The 18984-nt window shown below is 40.0% G+C and overlaps 1 protein-coding gene across 1 annotated transcript in view; it reads right to left on the reverse strand.

Annotated features, from left to right (window-relative positions):
* Positions 1–8394: 8394 nt before the first annotated feature.
* gpr158a (G protein-coupled receptor 158a) overlaps positions 8395–18984 on the reverse strand; it is a 112771-nt gene continuing 102181 nt past the window's right edge. Inside the window, exons 8-11 of the mRNA XM_046355982.1 lie at positions 18027–18165; positions 14636–14741; positions 14396–14542; positions 8395–13411 (exon numbers count right to left, since the gene is read on the reverse strand). Of these exons, the coding sequence (XP_046211938.1) occupies positions 12119–13411; positions 14396–14542; positions 14636–14741; positions 18027–18165 (1685 nt within the window). The 3' untranslated portion in view covers positions 8395–12118. The remainder of the gene's footprint in view (positions 13412–14395; positions 14543–14635; positions 14742–18026; positions 18166–18984) is intronic.

Below are 18984 nucleotides of genomic sequence, written 5' to 3' on the forward strand. Positions count from 1 at the left end.
AAAGTGAAAACAGGTTTAGAAATGTTTGCAAATGTATTACAAATAAAAAACAGAAATGCCTTATTTACATAAAAATGTATATTTCGCAGTTGTTTAGGTATATCGATTCTCTACACAATGACTGCTTGTTTTGGCACATAAACTGAAATGTATGCATTTTGGCTACCAGGAAATGGCAGAGCAATTTGTGCATAGAGCATCATTAAACTGATGGATTTTGATGGGGATTTTTTAAAATGTTACTTAGCTTGTGTATGTTGATACATGAACTACTATTCGACATGATCAAACCTGGGATTTGAACAGTATTTCGATCATTGTGTTACGCCAACACATCTGTGTCAGTAGCTGATTTCCCCTGTATTCTTATACTTTGAAATTCAAAAGGAATCTCAGCTTTGTTAAAAATAAACCCAAGAAAAACTATTATATATTCAGGAGTCACATTGAAACAGAATGATATGCCCCATTAACATTAGACAACAATACAGATAACCCTTAAATTGGTGAAATATGTACGTAGACACTCTTTCAAATGAGTTGATTTCAGCCATACCCATTGCTGACAAGTGTATAAAATGGAGTGCACAGCAATGCAATCTCAATCGACGAACATTGGCAGTAGAATGGCCAGTACTGAAGAGCTCAGTGACATTCAACGTGACACTGCCATAGGATGACACCTTTCCAACGAGTCAGTTGGTCAAATTGTTTGCCCTGCTAGAGCTGCCCCGGTCAACTCTAAGTGCTGTCTTGTGAAGTGGAAACGTCTAGGAGCAACAACCCGCAAAGTGGTAGGCGACACAAGCTCACAGAACGACACCGCTGAGTGTTGAAGCACAGAAGCGAGTAAAAATTGTCTGTCGTCGGTTGCAACACTCACTACCAAGTTCCAAACGGCCTCTGGAAGCAAAGTCAGCACAAGAACTGTTCGTCGGGAGTTTCATGAAATGGGTTTCCATGAGAGCAGGCACACAAAAACCTAAGATCACCATGCGCGATGCCAAGTGTTGGCTGGAGTGGTGTAAAGCTCGCTGCCATTGGACTCCGGAGCAGTGGAAACACGTTCTCTGGAGTTATCGAGTTTCACCATCTGGCAGTCCAACGGACAAATCTGAGTTTGGTGGATGCCAGGAAAATGCCAGGAGAAGGAATAATGGTCTGGGGATCTTTTTCATGGTTCTGGTCCCTTGGTTCCAGTGAAGGGAAATCTTAAAGCTACAGCATGCTTCCAATTTTGAGGCAACAATTTGGGGAAGGCACTTTCCTGTTTCAGCGAGGCCCATACAGATATTGTTTGTTGAGATCAGTGTGAAAGAACCTGACTGGCCTATACAGAGCCCTGACCTCAACCACATCGAACACCTTTGGGATGAATTGGAACGCCGACTGCGAGCCAGGCCTAATCACCCAAAATCAGTGCCCGACCACACTAATGCTCCAGTACCTGAATGGAAGCAAATCCGCGCAGCAATGTTCCAACATCTAGTGGAAAGCCTTCACAGAAGAGTGTTAGCTGTTATAGGAGCAAAGGGGGGACCAATTCCATATTAATGCCCATGATTTTGGAATGAGGTGTTCGTCAAGCAGGCGTCCACATACTTTTGATCATGTAGTGTATTTGGTTTTTTTTGCATCTCAATCCATCACATCTGCCAGTGTCACACTTCCACATCTGTGATGAATGGTGACAGAGCTAAACGCATGTTTGTCAGACCGTGAGAGACCCTGAAAATCGACCTTCTCACCAAAAGTCTGTAGCATCCAAACGATTTGACCCACAAACTACTACAACCACTCTATGGAAGGAGAACATTCTCACGGCCATGATGGTGTTCGTTAGAACCCCCACGTCTGAAGATAACCTGTTTAAATGGAAGTAATGGTTGAAGGTAGTTTTGTGCCCAGCCAAAAAAAGGGATTCAATATGTGTACACACAAAACAAAATATTTCCTAAATTATTTTATATCGCCTAAATATAGGACAGACACTTCAAAACCTTGTTTCTGTTGATTTATTTTTTGACCGTCCTTTTTGCCATTTATGACCAAAATCAATATTTTATTTTAAAAAATGTAATATATTTCTTGTACTTAAAGAGTCCTAAAATTATCCATAGTATGATATGATTTCACATGTGAAATTTCACAAGTGAAATAGTGATTTTCCATGTAAAGTCATGTGGATTTTCCACATGGGGGGACACCAGCTATCTGAATTAGGTCTGTGGCCATGACAGAGATAGACCACAGATTTATTGGCAAGAAGACATTTCTGCACTGCTAAAATTTGCACAGAATCAAATTGATAATTGTGTGATTATCTGACCACACCAACTAAAAAGTAGAAGTTCTCAGGGACACTTGATATTAATGCTCTTGGGATTTTTAACTTGCAACCGTTTGGTCTGGAGTTCATTAATGCCTCAGCAGTGCCACCAGATATATATCCTCACACTCTTGAAATTAAGAGTATGGTTACGGTACAATGTTGTTCCCTGGTTTACAAAAAGGGCAAAGGTACACATAAGGTACCTTCAGAGGTACAAATAGGAATTCACACAGTACTGGTCGGTACCTTTTAGGGTACATGTGCAGATAACCTAGTATAATTGTACATTTTTCTACACAATTATTCAATATTCAGTATTCAATATAAGTTACAATCATGACTGCACTTTGAAATGTAGGTGTGGATAATGTGATGTCTCAGGGACATTAGCATATTTGGGGGCATGGTGTAAGATACTCTGTTGTATTTGTGCCAAAGGGTCAGTGGAAATGTTGTACGAGTTTAAGTGGTTTATTGTTATGTTGCTGAAAGTTGAGCACGTCTTTTGACACGGTCAGTTCTGCAAACATTGTAAGAACGTGTGACACTCAAGAGCTACACTGTGAAGAGGTTACCGTGCATTTTCCAGTAGCTTAAGGGCAGCTGGTTCACAGAAAGATAAAGTTACATTTTCAAAAACGTATTGTCAACTAGCTGCAAGTTGGTTGTTGTACATTCCACAGTGCTGTAACCACTGTCCACTGCAGTTGCGGAAGGATGACATAGTGGATTGACACGCAGCCCATGCAAAAACCTGATATCTGTAGCTTAAACAGAGATTTTAATGGTGATTTTTTTTTTTTTGTTATGTTTAATCAGATTGACACATGTGCATCAATTGACTCTTAAGAATGAATGAAATGTTGTATGGCCCTTCAGTATCACATGCACTGATGTCTGCCTTTAACGATGCTGGAGAACTGACGTTGCACAAGCTTAGTGTTTATGAGCAGAATACAACAGACCACATTAACTGGGATAACGTCCCCTCTCATTGGAGACCAATAAGAGCTATCTGAAAGCCAAGCCTCCAATAAGCCACGGCTGTAATGTTCTACCGCAGCTACAGTATGCTGCCAAGTAGCACGTAATGTTACATGTTGTCAACAGAAGAGTCAGTGAAGGCACAGTAGGTTACTAGAATGTTTTGCTAGTTCCAGCCAGTTGCATGTAAGTTGTTGTGAATTTTACAATAGCGTACTGACAAATGGTTTCCAATTAAGAAAATACAAATTCACAGCAACAAGTTGCCATTATATTACTGGAAAATGCACAATAAACTCTTTACAGCTGAATTTTCAATTTAATACCAGAGTGCTGAGGCATGCGTTGAAATCGCTAAGCTGTTTATTTCGAAGCAGTGTGCCGATGCTTGTATTGCTTTATCAGAAGCAGGTGAACAATGACGTCCAAAGCTTGGTTTCTTTGAACAACCACCTGATTGGTTTGGTATTGGTAGAAAACAAGAAAGCTACACTCTGTGCGTGCGCTACGGCGTGTGCAATATCATCTGTAGTAATTTGCTGTTCTAAATTCTTCTGACCAGCACTTGAGTAATTAACATATTTTCAACACAATTGGCTGGAAATGCTCAATGCCTCTGTAAGCTTTGTTTCTCCATCCCTCTTACAACATTTGCAGTACAAACAGTGTCAAAGGAGGTGCTCTACTTGAATTGGCATAACCGGCAAACACTTAAACTGCTACAACACTTCCACTGACGGTTGGCACAAATCCACATGTATTTGTACCATGTCCCCAAATATGCTAATGAGCCCCACCAGTACATTGCCCCCATTTATCAAAGTGCAGTGATGATCGTACCTCATATTCAATATTATAATATTGCGTAGAAAAATGTCCCATTATACCTACAATGTACCAAATTGTACCATGTGAGTTCATATACTGTATATACCTCTGAAGTGTACCTTCGACTTTTGTAATCACAGGGAACAACACTGTACCCTAACCATACCTTTACTTTTTAGTGCATTAGTACACATTCCAAGCAATAAGTATGAATCTGGTGGTACTGCAGAAACATTGATGCATTCAACCAAAAGGTTGCAAGTTCAAATCCCCAAAGCATTCATGTATACTCTATGTCCAGTGTGCTTGAGTACTGCTAGTCTTACGCTGATGTAATGTTTGTGGTGATAATTATTTACTTGATACTGGGTAACTTTTAGCAAAGTGCAGGAATGCACCTGGTGGTGTAGTAGGACATTTCAAGTTGCTAGCAACCAAGCGGTTTGGGATTCAAATCCCAGTTGAGTTCCAAGTGTGGTTAGAGTACACTAATTTTCACACTATTACATTCATGAAAATGGTTCGCTCCTACAGACAGTGAGTCACGTGGCCGTGGATGGCTATATAAAGCAGGCAGAAAGGCATTGAGGCATATAGTTACTGTTTAATTGAACATTAGAATGGGCAAGACGAGAGACCTAAGCGACTTTGAGTGTGGTATGACCGATGGTGCAAAGCGCGCTGGTTTCAGTATCTCAGAAACGTCTGGCCTCCTGAGTTTTTCATACACGAAAGTGTGTAGAGATTATCGAGGTGCGACAAGCAAAAAAATCCAGTCAGCTGTAGTCCTGTGGATGAAAGCAGCTCGTTGACGAGAGGTTGAAGGAGAATGACAAGAGTCGTGCAAGCTAACATTCGGACCACAAACAGGCAAATAATGAAGCAGCACATCAGTGGTGTGCAGAACCACATCTCGGAACGTACAACTTGTCAGTCCTTGTCACAGATGGTCTATTTCAGCAGACGACCACACCGGTTTGCACTGCTATCAGCTAAAAACAAGAATGAGCTGCTCCAGTGGGCACGAGATCACCACAACTGGAGGACTGGAAAAACATCGCCTGGTCCAACGAATCCCACTTCCTGTTGCGTCATGCTGATGGCAGAGTCAGGATGTAAGCAGCATGATTCAATGGCCCCATCCTGCTAGGTGTCAACAGTACAGGCTGGTGGTGTAATGGCGTAGGGATTTTTTTCCTGGCACACGTTAGGTCCCTTGATACCAATTGAGCAATGTTCCAATGCCCCAAAGAATTACGACTGTTCTGGAGGCAAAGAGGTCCGACCCAGTACTGGATGGGTGTACCTAATAAACTGTCCACTGAGTGTATAGTCAATCTGCATTATGTCCACATAACTGGTGGCGCAGCAGGCACTTCAGCTACCTAGCAACCAAGAGATTGTAAGTTTAAATCCCAAGTAAGGTTCAATCCCAAGTTATCCAGGGGATATTGACACAATGTTCTGAAAACATTCTAGGGGATTAACTGGGAACTTGATAAAAACTTGCAAGGAACCATCTGTTTAAGTTGAAGTAATATCAATGATGCATTTTAAAGTAAAATATTCTCAATGACATTCGACATTTGGGTTTTCACGTGCTCAAATGTTGTCACGTGTAGTTTCATCGTACCATGTTCAAATTTTACACACGCAAACATGAACACACATACTAGACAGGCATAATCACGTCACAAACAGTTGCCTAAGAACTGTTGTCGTGCAGTATAAGGTTTACTGTAGTAAGCAATATTGATGAATTTCATTGGGAAAAGATTCAACATAATATCATTAGTATAATATACAAACCTGCTTATATACAGATTATGATGCATCTCAGATTCATCCAGCAGATTGATTCAACCTACTCAAACAGTATAATTTAATGCTGTTGAATTGAATGTGAATTGCATGACATTTACTACTATTGACCTTTTTCGGATCCTTCTTTATAGGCCTAATCATTTGCAATAACACTTTGCCATTCCGTCACAGAAACACAACACTGAACATTCATTTTGTTCACAACATACAGTAGGATGAATAACCTCGAAGACGACCTATAAGATATTGATAAGAGAAAATCAATAACGTCTACTAGTCATAGGTCATTTCTCATAGTTTACTATTTCTTCAACCAATATTTCAACATTTGAGATCCCTGTAGCCGAGTAGTAAAACCTCTTCATTGGACAGGCAGGCACACATAGTGCTCTTGAAAACAGAAAATCAATCCTAAAATGGTTTCTTTATATTCTTTCAGGGTGCGTTTAGGTTACATTATAGCTCATCATATTTTCAGATTGACAGGGAGGGGAAGCGCAACTAGGTCTTTAGTCTCTTAATACTCTGGTGCTAAAACGCCAGCATACTGATTGATGCTATGAACCTACGGTGAATGGTTCTCAGGAACCTGGACATTTAAATCGAGGCCTTGGGATTCTGTTTAGAGCTCTAGTCAATCTATTGTTGGGTTTGACTTTTTATTTATATATATATAAATATATATATATTTTTAAGGGGTTTGACTTGATGGGTTTGCATTGATCGGCTCTAGACAATCCATTGAGGGGGTTTTGACTGATGTTTGGCTATTTTTCTCCTTAATTGTTAAAAGAGAAAAGCATAGTGGCTTGATAGTGAAGCGATTGCTTTCATTTCGGTCAGTACAAAGTCATTTGAAATACACACATTCGAGATTGGGAATTCAAATGGCTGTTAGCCTGGGCATTGGGCAATAGTATACATGATTCAATAGATTTCAAGCTACTGTAAGAGGTATAATCCAGCCAGAATGTGATGTCATCTTATCCTGCGCTCTCTTTCTGCAGGGGAACTATTGATCTCGGTATAAAGCCCTGTTTATACATGGTCCTAACATGTGTCCTTTGTCCTGATCTTGCATACATTCTTATTGTGCCCACATTTTTAGACAGGTGTAGGTATTCAAAAGACACATTTTGATTTGATTCTGATCAGATCTTCCTGCCCACAACTAAAGGTAGTCAGGCACACAAGTGTGGACGGATCTGGACAGTGAAACCATTTAAATCATCATTATTCCAGCCTGTAAAATCCTTGACAGTTTGCACCATTGTTCATTAATTATGTGTGAAATAATTTACTTGTGGCATCAATATGTGTGATAATAAATATGATTTTGAAAGAATATATGTCAAATAACTTGCATACAGGGAGGGACCAGCAAATCTGGTCACATTGAGGAGACATCAGACATATAAGAAACACATTTTAATATAATGTGTAGACATGTCTGAAAATGTGTGCACAATCAGAATCTGGACACATAATAGAACCAGGTATAAATAAGGCTTAAAAGACCACAACCTCCCATAAAAGCATTGCAGGAAAGCAGCCAGGACATGCATACGAATATCCTAAAGTGGTTATGGTGCACAATGCTTTTAAAGGGATGCATTTCTCAAAGTCAGGATTCAGAGACAGTAAAGTAACCTGAGACAGGGAGGGAAAATTACTGGCCCGGCACAATGCGCCCTGGGAGTGTCCCGTGTCCATCTTAGACTGGAGCCACTGCTAGTGTATTGTATGCACACAATGGTGGTGGGAGGAAAAAGGCTGAGATACTGTAATTATCAAATCCCAGTGTGGCTTCATCATCATACTGTGTGGGGATTTAGCTGAAATAGGTTCTGTGGATGCTTTGAAGATGGAGCACCTGTTGAAATATTTTGAGAGCTGTTGAGAATGTGCGTATAAACTCAAGAATTTGCTTATATTCATCTCTAACATTTAAATTATGGCAGCCACCTGTTCAGTCTTGAGAATTAAGCATGTTTCACTCACATTATACAGTTGACAAGTAGGCTATGCCTAACTAGGATCTCCACTCAATTTCTCTAACACAGGTTAAATGCATAATTACATTAACTCAGTATAAAATGGCAGGACATAAGGAACTCTTGGCTAGTTTCTTTTCACCCCAGAGACTCCCAATTGGAGATTTTGAATGTCAGTTATTTCACTTCTACACCTTGTTTTCTTTGACAGGATTTTGTCATTCGAGATAGGCAAAGGACACACTGAGGGCAAAACAAATTGTTTGAAAAATGTACTTGTTTAGTCGAGAAATACCTTGACGTTTTCTTTTCAGTCTCCTATTATTCCATCAGAAAATATGGCTTTAGCCTAAGTAAGCTATCAACAGATACACGTATAGCCTACGATATCCGACCACTCTTACCTGTAAAACACCAATCACACAGTTGAGTTTCATATAAATATTTATTGCAGAGGAGGTATTTTTTTATGTACATGCTATCACAATAACACAATATAAATCTACCAAATATTCCCATATACGGATGCTATACGCTTGTCATAGAGCAGTAAGTATAACAAGCACATAATACAGTGGGTAATGGTACAGTATCACTCACTAAACAACTTGTAACAGTCCATAAAAGATACCGTTTTTTTTTGTTCTATCAAGGGCAGTGAAACATTGGTCCTACGAATTTCTTGATATCATGCAGAAGCCACGAGAGCAATAGTTACAACGTTACAGCACTGAGTAGTAGTAGTAGTAGTATTTCCCAATCAGTGACTTGGTTTGGTCACAAGAGAAGTCAGGTTAAATCAAACAAGCTTACGAACGGAAATCGTCCATGGTTAAAAAGTAAAATCATGAGATCGAAGAAAAGAACAGGTAACAATGGGTCTTTAGTCATCATTATGTTGAAGAAGCGAAGTATGTAGGACGTACTATACATACAATGACCATTTCCAGAGAGACTGACAAAATAGACACAGATTGAAACACTTTGTTACAAATCCATGAGCTGATTCGACTGCCACAAGGTACTGATACACATATCATTGAAGGTTATGTGTATCTAATGTGACTGTTAAGACCTGTGTGATGTTAATTTTTGTTATTGGTACCTAACAGCACTTTCACGCCATTTGAGAGGTATGAAGACACCCAATTATGAATGGTATAAAACATAACTTTTTTAGCTTCGAGAGTTGTTTGTAGTGATCTTACAGTGGCTGAAATGACCAGGTATCATATGCTCAAGAGCCAATGGGTTCATCTTATCAGTGTTTGAGGGGATACTGTTGGCTAGGGGCAGGCTAAGTCCCTGGGATTGTCTGAAGTTGACATTTAAGAGCAGATATCACAATGTATGTGATGGTTGATACGTCTAGTTCATAAATATCATCGAGGTCCATCAAACCATTACAATCAAACTTGGCAGGGTGACATTTCCTTTCAGACACTATTCCAGCTGCCCATTAAGCAAAGCCTGTGACAAATCTCAATCTCATGCTCTAAGGCTGATAGTCTGGGTTTGACATATTTCAGACATGGCCCCATGAGGTCAATGGTAGATATAATTCTCTGTAGAGGGAGACAGAAATAAGACGTAACATCTAAATCATGTTTTATAGAGTCTGGATGTGGAGTGGCTATATTAAGATATACTGTACCTGTTTGGTTGTTAAACAAGATCAAGTGAAATATTATAAAGAGATAATAAAAGCATAAAAAATATTGTTTGAGAATTATTTTGCTTTTGAAAACAAGTTAAATCTACTTGTTCAAGTGTTAAGTTACTGAGCAAAAATAAGATAATGTAATAATTTGAATGAAGCCGAAATTTGATTACCTAATCACATGTACAGGCATCATACCCTACAGTAATCCATGCCAACTGTAACAAACAACTATGATAGCTGTACAGGAATCATTACCAATGACAACATTCAACTCAGTCCAAAATAACATCTAATTTATGAGTACACTGTTACATTATTGTTATATTGATATATTATTTCCATTACATTACCTTTCATCAGATGTCGCTAAGAACCAGAATGGTTAATAAACTACAATAAATTATTATTGTGATGTAGCTATTTTGTAACTCAGATATTCCTCTAAACGTTCATCTTTAATTGATGCTTGAAAGCAAAATGATTTTTTTGCTTACTCAAAGAACTGAAGCTTTTGTAAACGTTAGACATAAAGTGTGAATAAGGAATAATACTTTTGAATATGAATAATGAAAACCTGGTGTGAATTTATGCGGCCAAGAATTTGTAGAGACAGTGTTAAGCAAAAGTCCTACGACAATAAAACGAGCATTATACTTCAAACACTAGAAATATACTGTATGTATAAAAATGCTAAAACGATCACAAACACAGGTATATGTTCTATCCAGAAAGAGGAACAATTCGACACACATTGATGCCATAATGCCTCTCCCCATTGTATCATTTCAACTCTCAATGTGCTTTTGGGAAATGCAAAAGCTTAAAAGGATGAGCTAATGCTTTTCTAAAAGTGAAAGAAAAAAAAACATGCTGAAGTATTAATAACACAAATGAATGATTATTTGCTTCAGTTGACAAACCGTTTGGATCCCACCCCTCTCGTTACCTCACTGTGCATGCTGTTTATATAATACACCTTCGCAGAATGCTGAAGAACAATCCCTGTTCCACTCAGGACTTTACACAGACTGAAAGAAGACAGTTCTATTTAGTTAGGCACATACAGTAAAACATTTCTGCAGACTTGGAAGCATTAGACATTGCTGAGAACTAAAGGAAATCATGTGGTGACTTGCTAGAACCATGAGGCTGAATAAAGTATGTGATGAAAAACATTTTCCCTAAGGTTTTCGCCTAAAGTGCTATAAGCTGATTTCCTCACTAGCAGCGCCTTGGTCTGGGCACACAAAAGTTGTTAAGTTGGTTGTCATGACGCGATCCTTGTGAGTTCTTCCACTATTTTGTTAAAGATGTTCCCTATATCTTTGGCATTCTATTATTTGTTCAACAAGCCACTCTGACTATAAACATAGACATGGTAGTTCATGCTCAACAACTAGTACATTTCAGTTAATGAAACCTGCAGGAGAACATCTATTTACATAATATCGATTAACCTTGTTTTCGAAGTGTGCCATGTTAGTGTGTGGAGGGCTTTTTATGACCGATTAAAAGAAGATACATTTTTTTTTTTTTTATGCAAATGTCCACTGAAATGTCCACTCGTAAAGAATATGAGAAATGTCTATTCAACATTGCACATAAAGTGAATTGGAAGTTGCATAATTGTACGACTACGATTTATCATTCAGAATACTCTGTAAGAATCTGGAATGCTTAATATGATTTTGTTACTTTGTTTTCGTAAGTTTATACATTTTCACACAAAAAAAAGACAAAACGGGGGAAAATATTGGAAAGGAAGGCAACTTGTGCAACTTGATATTTTCGTCGAAGTCACCATATTCATAGTAAAAGTCTATATTTGAGGACTCTAAAGTGGAAAACAATGTATACAACAACAACTACATTTCCAGTTGTCCATAAATGTTGATTTATGTCAGGCCTTTTTCCCTGCAGTACTGTCGTCAAAGTCCCAAGGACATACATCAGCCTTTTTCCCGCCACTTACAACCCCCCCTTTGGGATTTGGATTACTCTGTTTCGATGCAGAAGTACCCTTGTCTGTTCCTTTTTTCTCTGATGCATCCTCATAATCCCACGGACAGACTTCAACCGGCTTCCCTTTAACTGCTCCAACATTTGCACTTTTCCGTTTTTCTACCATTGGCACCTCCTGACTACTCTCTACGTCCCAAGGGCACACCTCTGTCATTTTGGATTGGCTCATATGTTTCTCTGTGGATTTACTTTTGTCCTTGGCTTTCGCTCTAAAGTTGTCATCGTCAGTGTATTGTGCCTTCTCTTTCTCCTTCTCAAAAGTTCTTGTGAAAGGTGTGCCCTTCTTTTTGGAGGGGAATTCCTTTGTTTTGGAAACTGTAGTAGGACTAGGAGTTTTCTCAGAATTGGGAGATATCGCTGGGGTGTCATAATCCCAGGGACAGACGTCAACCTTTGTAACCGGCTGGAGGAGAGAGCTGCCTGGTAATTTGCAGAGTGGTTCTGACAGAGCACCTTTCCCTTTGCTCTCCACTAGAGTAGTGCACTTGTTGTGCCGAGTCTTGTCAGGTGAAAAGCTACCTCAGCTATCTTGACAGGCTCCTCTTCAAAGACCCAAGGGCATATGTCAACCTTCTTTTTAGAGCTCTCTGTTGCAGGTGGAGGCTGGCTAGACTGGATATTCTTAGCAGGTTGAGGAACCTGACTGGATGATTGCGGCTTGGATCCCTCCACTGGGGCTTTTCTCTCAACTCCATCCTCCCAAGGGCATATGTCTGCTCGCTGGATGTCTTTAGAATGCCGGGAGCTTGTGGAGGACTGGTCACTACCTTTCTGCTTTTGCTGTTGGGGCTTGACCCCCTTGGTTCCATTTCCATGGACTGTGGTCGTTTCCTCGGGTGCTATGGAGACATGCTTCTGGACCTTGTTCTCAGAAGGTGTTGGCAGGTCCTCTACTTCCCAAGGACACACCTCTGTGAGGTCTTGTATTTCCTTGGCCTTCGATGGGTCGGAGCAGATGAATGGCTGGCTGCCACTCACCTGCTGCTTCATGATCCCAGTTTTCGCTGCAGTCTGCTTGTACTCCACCGACTGGCTACCTATCATGTGAGGATAGCAATCGTCTTCTGATTCTGGACTTACCTTGGTGTCTTTAGCGTTCTGTTGGAACTTCTTGCAGCTGTCTTCAACAGTCTGTGTCTTCCCTCCTGTCAAGCCCAAGGTCTTCTCTTTGGCGCTGGCGATGACGCTCAGTGACTTCTGTAGCATGGACGTTCTTGGGTGGATGGGCTTCTTGTCTTGTGTCAGGTTATGAGCACTGGCCGACTTGCAGACCAAGGGAACGTTCTCAGTCAATTCGCTCACAGCATCTATCTTCTCATTGGACTTCTTCTTGACCAGCTTTTTGCCCATCAGGGTGTCTATAAGGGATCCCTCAGTGGTCATAACCTCCATCTTGTCAGTAGTAGAGCTGCTGGAGTCCTCGCTCTGGTCGCGGACATGGTCGTAGCTACTGTGCGACTTCTTCAGGGTGAAGACCTTGCTCTTCAAGGACTCCTCTTTGGCAGGCTTCCCCGGATGAGAGGGGTCGAAGGGGTTCTTCCTCAAGACGCAGATGCTGTTGCGATTGCTCCCATGATCGCCCCCTTCCTTGTCTTCACGGCTGCACTGCCGGTGTACCGTCTCTGGGATCTCCGTAATGCGTCTCATCAAGGAACGACCCAGTCCCTTCTTGGAGCTGCGCTTCTTCTGTAGGTGAGGGTTGTTGGCCAACATCTTCTTCCTCTTGTAGATCTCCAACTGGGAGTACAGTTTCTTCAACTCCTCCTGGACATTTATGGAAAACACATAATGACAAGAATAAGACAAAAAAATAGAGCTATTAAAATGAATTAATATGACTAAAAGTGATCTGGGCCCGGTTTCCCGATAGTGTTGCAGTGTTTTAAGTGTTTTAACGATGCATCAATTGAATACAGAACATGCACATTTGAATTTGAAACATGAACTGTGCTTAAACTACGGACAGTGCTTCAACGATGTACACAGTGTATAACATGCTCTTTGACATAAATAAAAACAGGTTTTGGACAGTATTAAAGATGCAATAGGCAGAAATCGCTCCGCCATTTCCTGGTTGCTAAAACTGTGATAGTTAATCTAATTTCAGTTTATGTGGAAAAAAACAAGCAGTCATTGTATGGAGAATCATTGTACCATCTAAACGGCTGTGAAACATATTTTCCATAACCATTTTTTCCCCAGCTGTTTAAAGTTGGTGTACAAAACCGAAAAGATGCAAAAATTCAACCTAAGCATGGGTAGCATAGAAATAGCGCGCATATAATAGATCTACCGCTTCTTAGAATTGGTTTCAATGCGAATGACAGATCTATAACTTAACTTCTATGTGCATTTGGTCGGGTCGCCAAAAAAGGTTAGATATTGCCGCTTTAAATAAGGAAACTGGAGTGTGCTTTATTGTTAGGTCTTTGAGCATTGGTCTTGAATTTAATGTATTGACTGCTCTCTCAAGCATAATTTTAGGAGATCTTATCTCGTGCTCTGATAAATAGACTTGGACAATGTGCTCAAGTCTTTGGCAAGAAAATTCTTCAACTCTAATAAACAAACGGAAACCTCTGCTCCCGCTGATACATTTTCCCCAAAGACTGTTGCTAGACATTACATCTGCAAAAATCTTTATTTGCCACAGTCAGAGGACAAGGATTCAAAATGTACTGTATCAAAAAGGTTATGCAATTGAATGAGAGAATTTATTTTAAAAAATGGAAAGGGAAAGTTGCTCACCCGGATGTCCTCTGGATCCAGACTGTGTTCGCTCCAGGCTGATGTTATGCTGCTGTTGAGGTAAGATCCAGAGCGACCCATGTCCAATTCATCCTCATAGGCCTCAGAGGCAATGTCATCTCTCATGTGAGTACCATGAAGCAGAAACTGTAGTCGACAAAAGAGAGTGCAATGACTTAGTTTGATTTGATTTCGATGTATAATATCAAAGCAATGCTATGATCAGAATGAGAGGTTTACCTTGGGGACAATCATTAGCCCCAGAGTGACAGTTACAGTCAGGTGGGTGTGAGCAAACCATAGTAGCAGCATCCAGTCTGGGTGGAGCTCAGGTGCAAGAGTAAACCTGTACAGAGAGAAAGATAGAAAGAGTGAGAAAGAGAGAAACAGAGAGATAAATAGAGAGAAAGAGAGAGAAATTTAGAAATAGAGAGCAAGAGAAAGAGAGCGAGAGAAAGTGAAATAGCAAGAGAGAACAAGAGAAAGAATGAGAGAGAGAGAGAGTGAAATATAATGAAAAAGAAGGAGAAAGAGAAAAAGAGTGAGAGAAAGAGAAATAGCGAGAGAGAACGATAGAGAGAGAGAATGAGAGAGAGAAAGATAAAGAGAGGTTGAATTAGTGAGAGAGAGAGAACGACACAGAGAGAGAGAGAGGGAGAGAGGAATAGAGAGAGATGGCAAGCAAAAAAACTTTTTTTAATTGATTGTGAAAATGTAGAAAAACACAACTGTAATAAAAAACACATTACAAGACATACAGTCGGACCCGGTTCTATATTTAGCAGAGGTTGTGTTGGGTTACAGATGAGATTCCCATTTGAATAATGCTATGCAGAGTCATTAATCATAGAGCTCATTGAGAAATCCACAGAGGGCTGGCATCTGCCTCACTGACAGTTTGCAGAGAAGAAATTGGGCCTGTTAGCTACAGTACACAACGTCACCATTAGCATGTTTTTATTCAATAGCTGATCTATACATGTAATATTTAATAGATTGTGGCAGGCAGTGTTATTTCTTTCTAAACTGTAAACCTAACCCGTAACCAAAGATGAATTGGCAGGAACATTATAGCGTGACAGACAAAACTGCTGATTCTAAGCATCACACAAAACACATAATTCATATTGAGGAATTTAAGTGAATGACAGTGGTTTTTGTGTACTGTATCAATAAGAAATGTATTTTTGCGCTGCAGCAAACCTCTCAACACGCAGGCAGTGTGAGAGACATAGACAGGATATAAGATGTTCATTTTAAACCAAACTCTGTCTGGGCGTGAACATATTTCATTTCACTGCTTGGAGTGGTTTATCCATGCTGATTACTGCCTCAGTAATCCATTTCCCATCAGGGAGATTGTCTTCACCTTGGATTGTTACAGTATAGGACACTGATTCGCTCTGGTTTAGAAGAAGCAGCTTGATAACTTCCCACTGGGCACACACTGGTTGAATCAACGTTGTTTCCATGAAATTTCAATGAAACGACGTGGAACCAACATTGAATAGAGCTTGAATTTATGTCTGTGCCCAGTGGGTTCCTTGCTGAACTGTATTAAAAAAGTGACTTTGAGGCAGCAACAACATTGATTATAGATCCACTGCACATCTATTCTCGACTGACGATCAAGGAGAAAACATACTAACAGTTTCCAGAGTGAACAAAATGTAATTGTGGAATAGTGCTTTAATTACAGTAGCTACAGTGTTGTAATTCAGCTTGGTCTCATTAGACATAACATAGTACATGTAAATCCGGGATACTGAAATGAGTATGATACTGTATGTTAAGTTTGGTATGGTTACATAAGACAGAAGGTTACTTAAGACAAAAACGAAAACTTTTAAACTACTTAGCATGTTAGAAAATCCTTCCCTTTCCCCTAACCTTAACCCTTTTAGCTAACCTTCACCTACCCCTAGTCTTAAACATTTAACCAAACTCCTAACCTGAACCCTAATCCCTAACCTAGCTAGCCCGCTAGCTAACATTAGCATTAGCCGCCTAGCTAACGTTAGCGTTAGCCACCTAGCTAACATTAGCCACAACAAATTTGAATTCGTAACATATCAAACGTTTTTCAAATGTGTAACATATGGTACATTTAGCAAAGTAGTAATGTATTGTACATTTAGCAAATTCGTAACATATCATACGAATGGATGATGGATATCCACAAGTTAATACAAATCATACAAAATGTAACATATCATACTAAATGGAGTGTCTCGGATTTACATATAGAATAATACCAAATGCTCTGAGACCAGGTAGAGTGATTAGGAGGCATGTCCTGTCACACAGTAATTTAACCACTTGAAAGCCTACATCCCAGTAAATGGCATCCAGCAGGCTCATTAATTGGCAGGAGTTAGTGAATGGTTATTTCATGTACAGTTAAAGTAGTGGTAGCTAAAAACCATGAGGGGAGACTAAGGTCTAGAGAGAATGGGTGGTACATTTTCAAGAGTGTTTCCCAAAACACCTCATTAAGAAAACATTCAATAAAATCATCGGTAGAGCTTAGAGTAAATTTGTGGATTATAAAATAATCACAAATAATGATCTGAACACTTAGAATAGAGAGTTCGCTAATTGCCCCTACAGATGCTACAGGACCACATGCAGGTTCTATGAGTAACAGCCATAGATTGTGTTAGCTCTAACAAGCCCATGCGATACTCCCTGGTGACAAGCTCTCAGCATTTCCCAAACAGACAAGACACATTTTTGCATTTACGTTGGGCCTCATCTTGCTTTTAGCGCTGAAACCATCCCAACGCCATAACAGAAGTCGAACGCCGCCATAAACACACGCTGGCTGTCAGATTTCCAGCTAATACAGGTAGCCTAGCTGTTAGAGTGTTGGGCCAGCAACTGAAAGGTCACTAGTTTAAATCCTTGAGCTGACAACGTGAAAAATGTGTTGATGTGCCCTTGAGCAATGCATTTAACCCTAATTGTTTCAGGGTTGCCGTTGATAATGGCTAACATTGACTCCACTCTCCAAGGGTGTCTCAGGGGGAGTTGGGATATGCAAAAACACATTTCCACAGGACAAATATAACAGACCGATTAAAAGGTAAAACGTCCATGCCTTCCCATCCTATCTGTAATTTCTGTTAACGTCTAACTGAAATGATGCTGCCAATAGCTCTGAATATCTATGGTGTGTCAAAACATAAATCATGTTGACGTGCCTAATGACTGAATAATCTGATGTAGCTGAGCTCTCAATAAGTAGGATTCCAACTGGGAATGGGTTTGGTGGTGTCAGCTGAAACGGTGCAACAGCTAATTTAGGATGTCTCGTACTTGATACATAGGCTACACGGAAAGCAGAGGGCATATTCATAGTCTTGGATACAATAACAAAACTCCCATTTGAAACGCATCGAGATACTAAACTTGTGGCTCATTGAATATCGTTGCAAATTGGTGGAAAGCAATAGGCAAGCCAACAGTGAGTGACAAGAAAGTGTCAGATTATTTACATATAAAACATATTAAAGTCCACGATGTGTAATATTCAATGCATATACTTATCTCTAAATATAGCTAAATATTACAAAAATATATACACATCCATACTGTCATATCTCTCCCCACCACAGGTTGGGATCTTTACCTAATAACATGGAAGATGGCAGACAGGACGAGCTCGTTGTGGAGGGCGATGGCCATGTAACGGGGCTCGTGGAAGGCTGACGGCACCGTCCTCACAGTGTAACACAGATACACTCCCCACAGCAGGAACAGGAACTCCGCTGTGTGACAAACATGAAGAAGGATGTGGAGAACTTTAACCCAATGGGAGCTACATAGCTACTGTAGGAAAGGCATTAAAGCGTAAATCGGCAGTAGCAATAATAACAAAGCCCGTTCCCCGCTCCTGTTTCGGTAAAAAGCCGAGTTATGGAGCTGGAGAAATGTAACCACAGTCAAATTCATAGATAGAGCTGTAGATGTGAGGACTGACATCCATGATATGAAAATTAAAGTTTTAGCATTTTTGGACTTTTTTTATATAGTGTTTGTTTATATGTACTTTGTTTACAGACATTGGAGCGAAACAAGCTTATAATTTCAGCTCTGATGGGATACGACAGTTAACTAAACTCATGAGACATTGATAAGGTATATTCTTCAAAATGTAGCAACTGCTGATTGTCCCTTTAAAAATAGATAGATTGAATACTTTATATATACCCAGGGGGAAAGACATTAGAGTAACAACAAGCAATACATACAAAGCCTGTTAATCATGCTTGGAATGCAAAGGAATGGGAGGTTTCACCCTTAAATGCTCCCCTCCTCACCTTAGCAGTATAACTATCAACATCGACCACCCATACACTCCACAGTTGACTGATTTCATGGACTCAGGGCAATATAGATTGTCTAACACTGGCATGTTGAAAAATGACATGTTCAATAAATGCAATGAAAATGCAAACCTGCTCCTACTGGCTGTATTCTCCAGACACTCCATAACTTGTCCAAGGTTTTATAAATCTTCCCCAACCCCCCTTGTTTTCTGGGTGTAGCTTAGCCGGCTTGACAGCAATAAACGTCTGCCGTTTCCA

The sequence above is a fragment of the Oncorhynchus gorbuscha genome, linkage group LG07 (assembly GCF_021184085.1).
Source record: "Oncorhynchus gorbuscha isolate QuinsamMale2020 ecotype Even-year linkage group LG07, OgorEven_v1.0, whole genome shotgun sequence".
Lineage (NCBI taxonomy): Eukaryota > Metazoa > Chordata > Actinopteri > Salmoniformes > Salmonidae > Oncorhynchus > Oncorhynchus gorbuscha.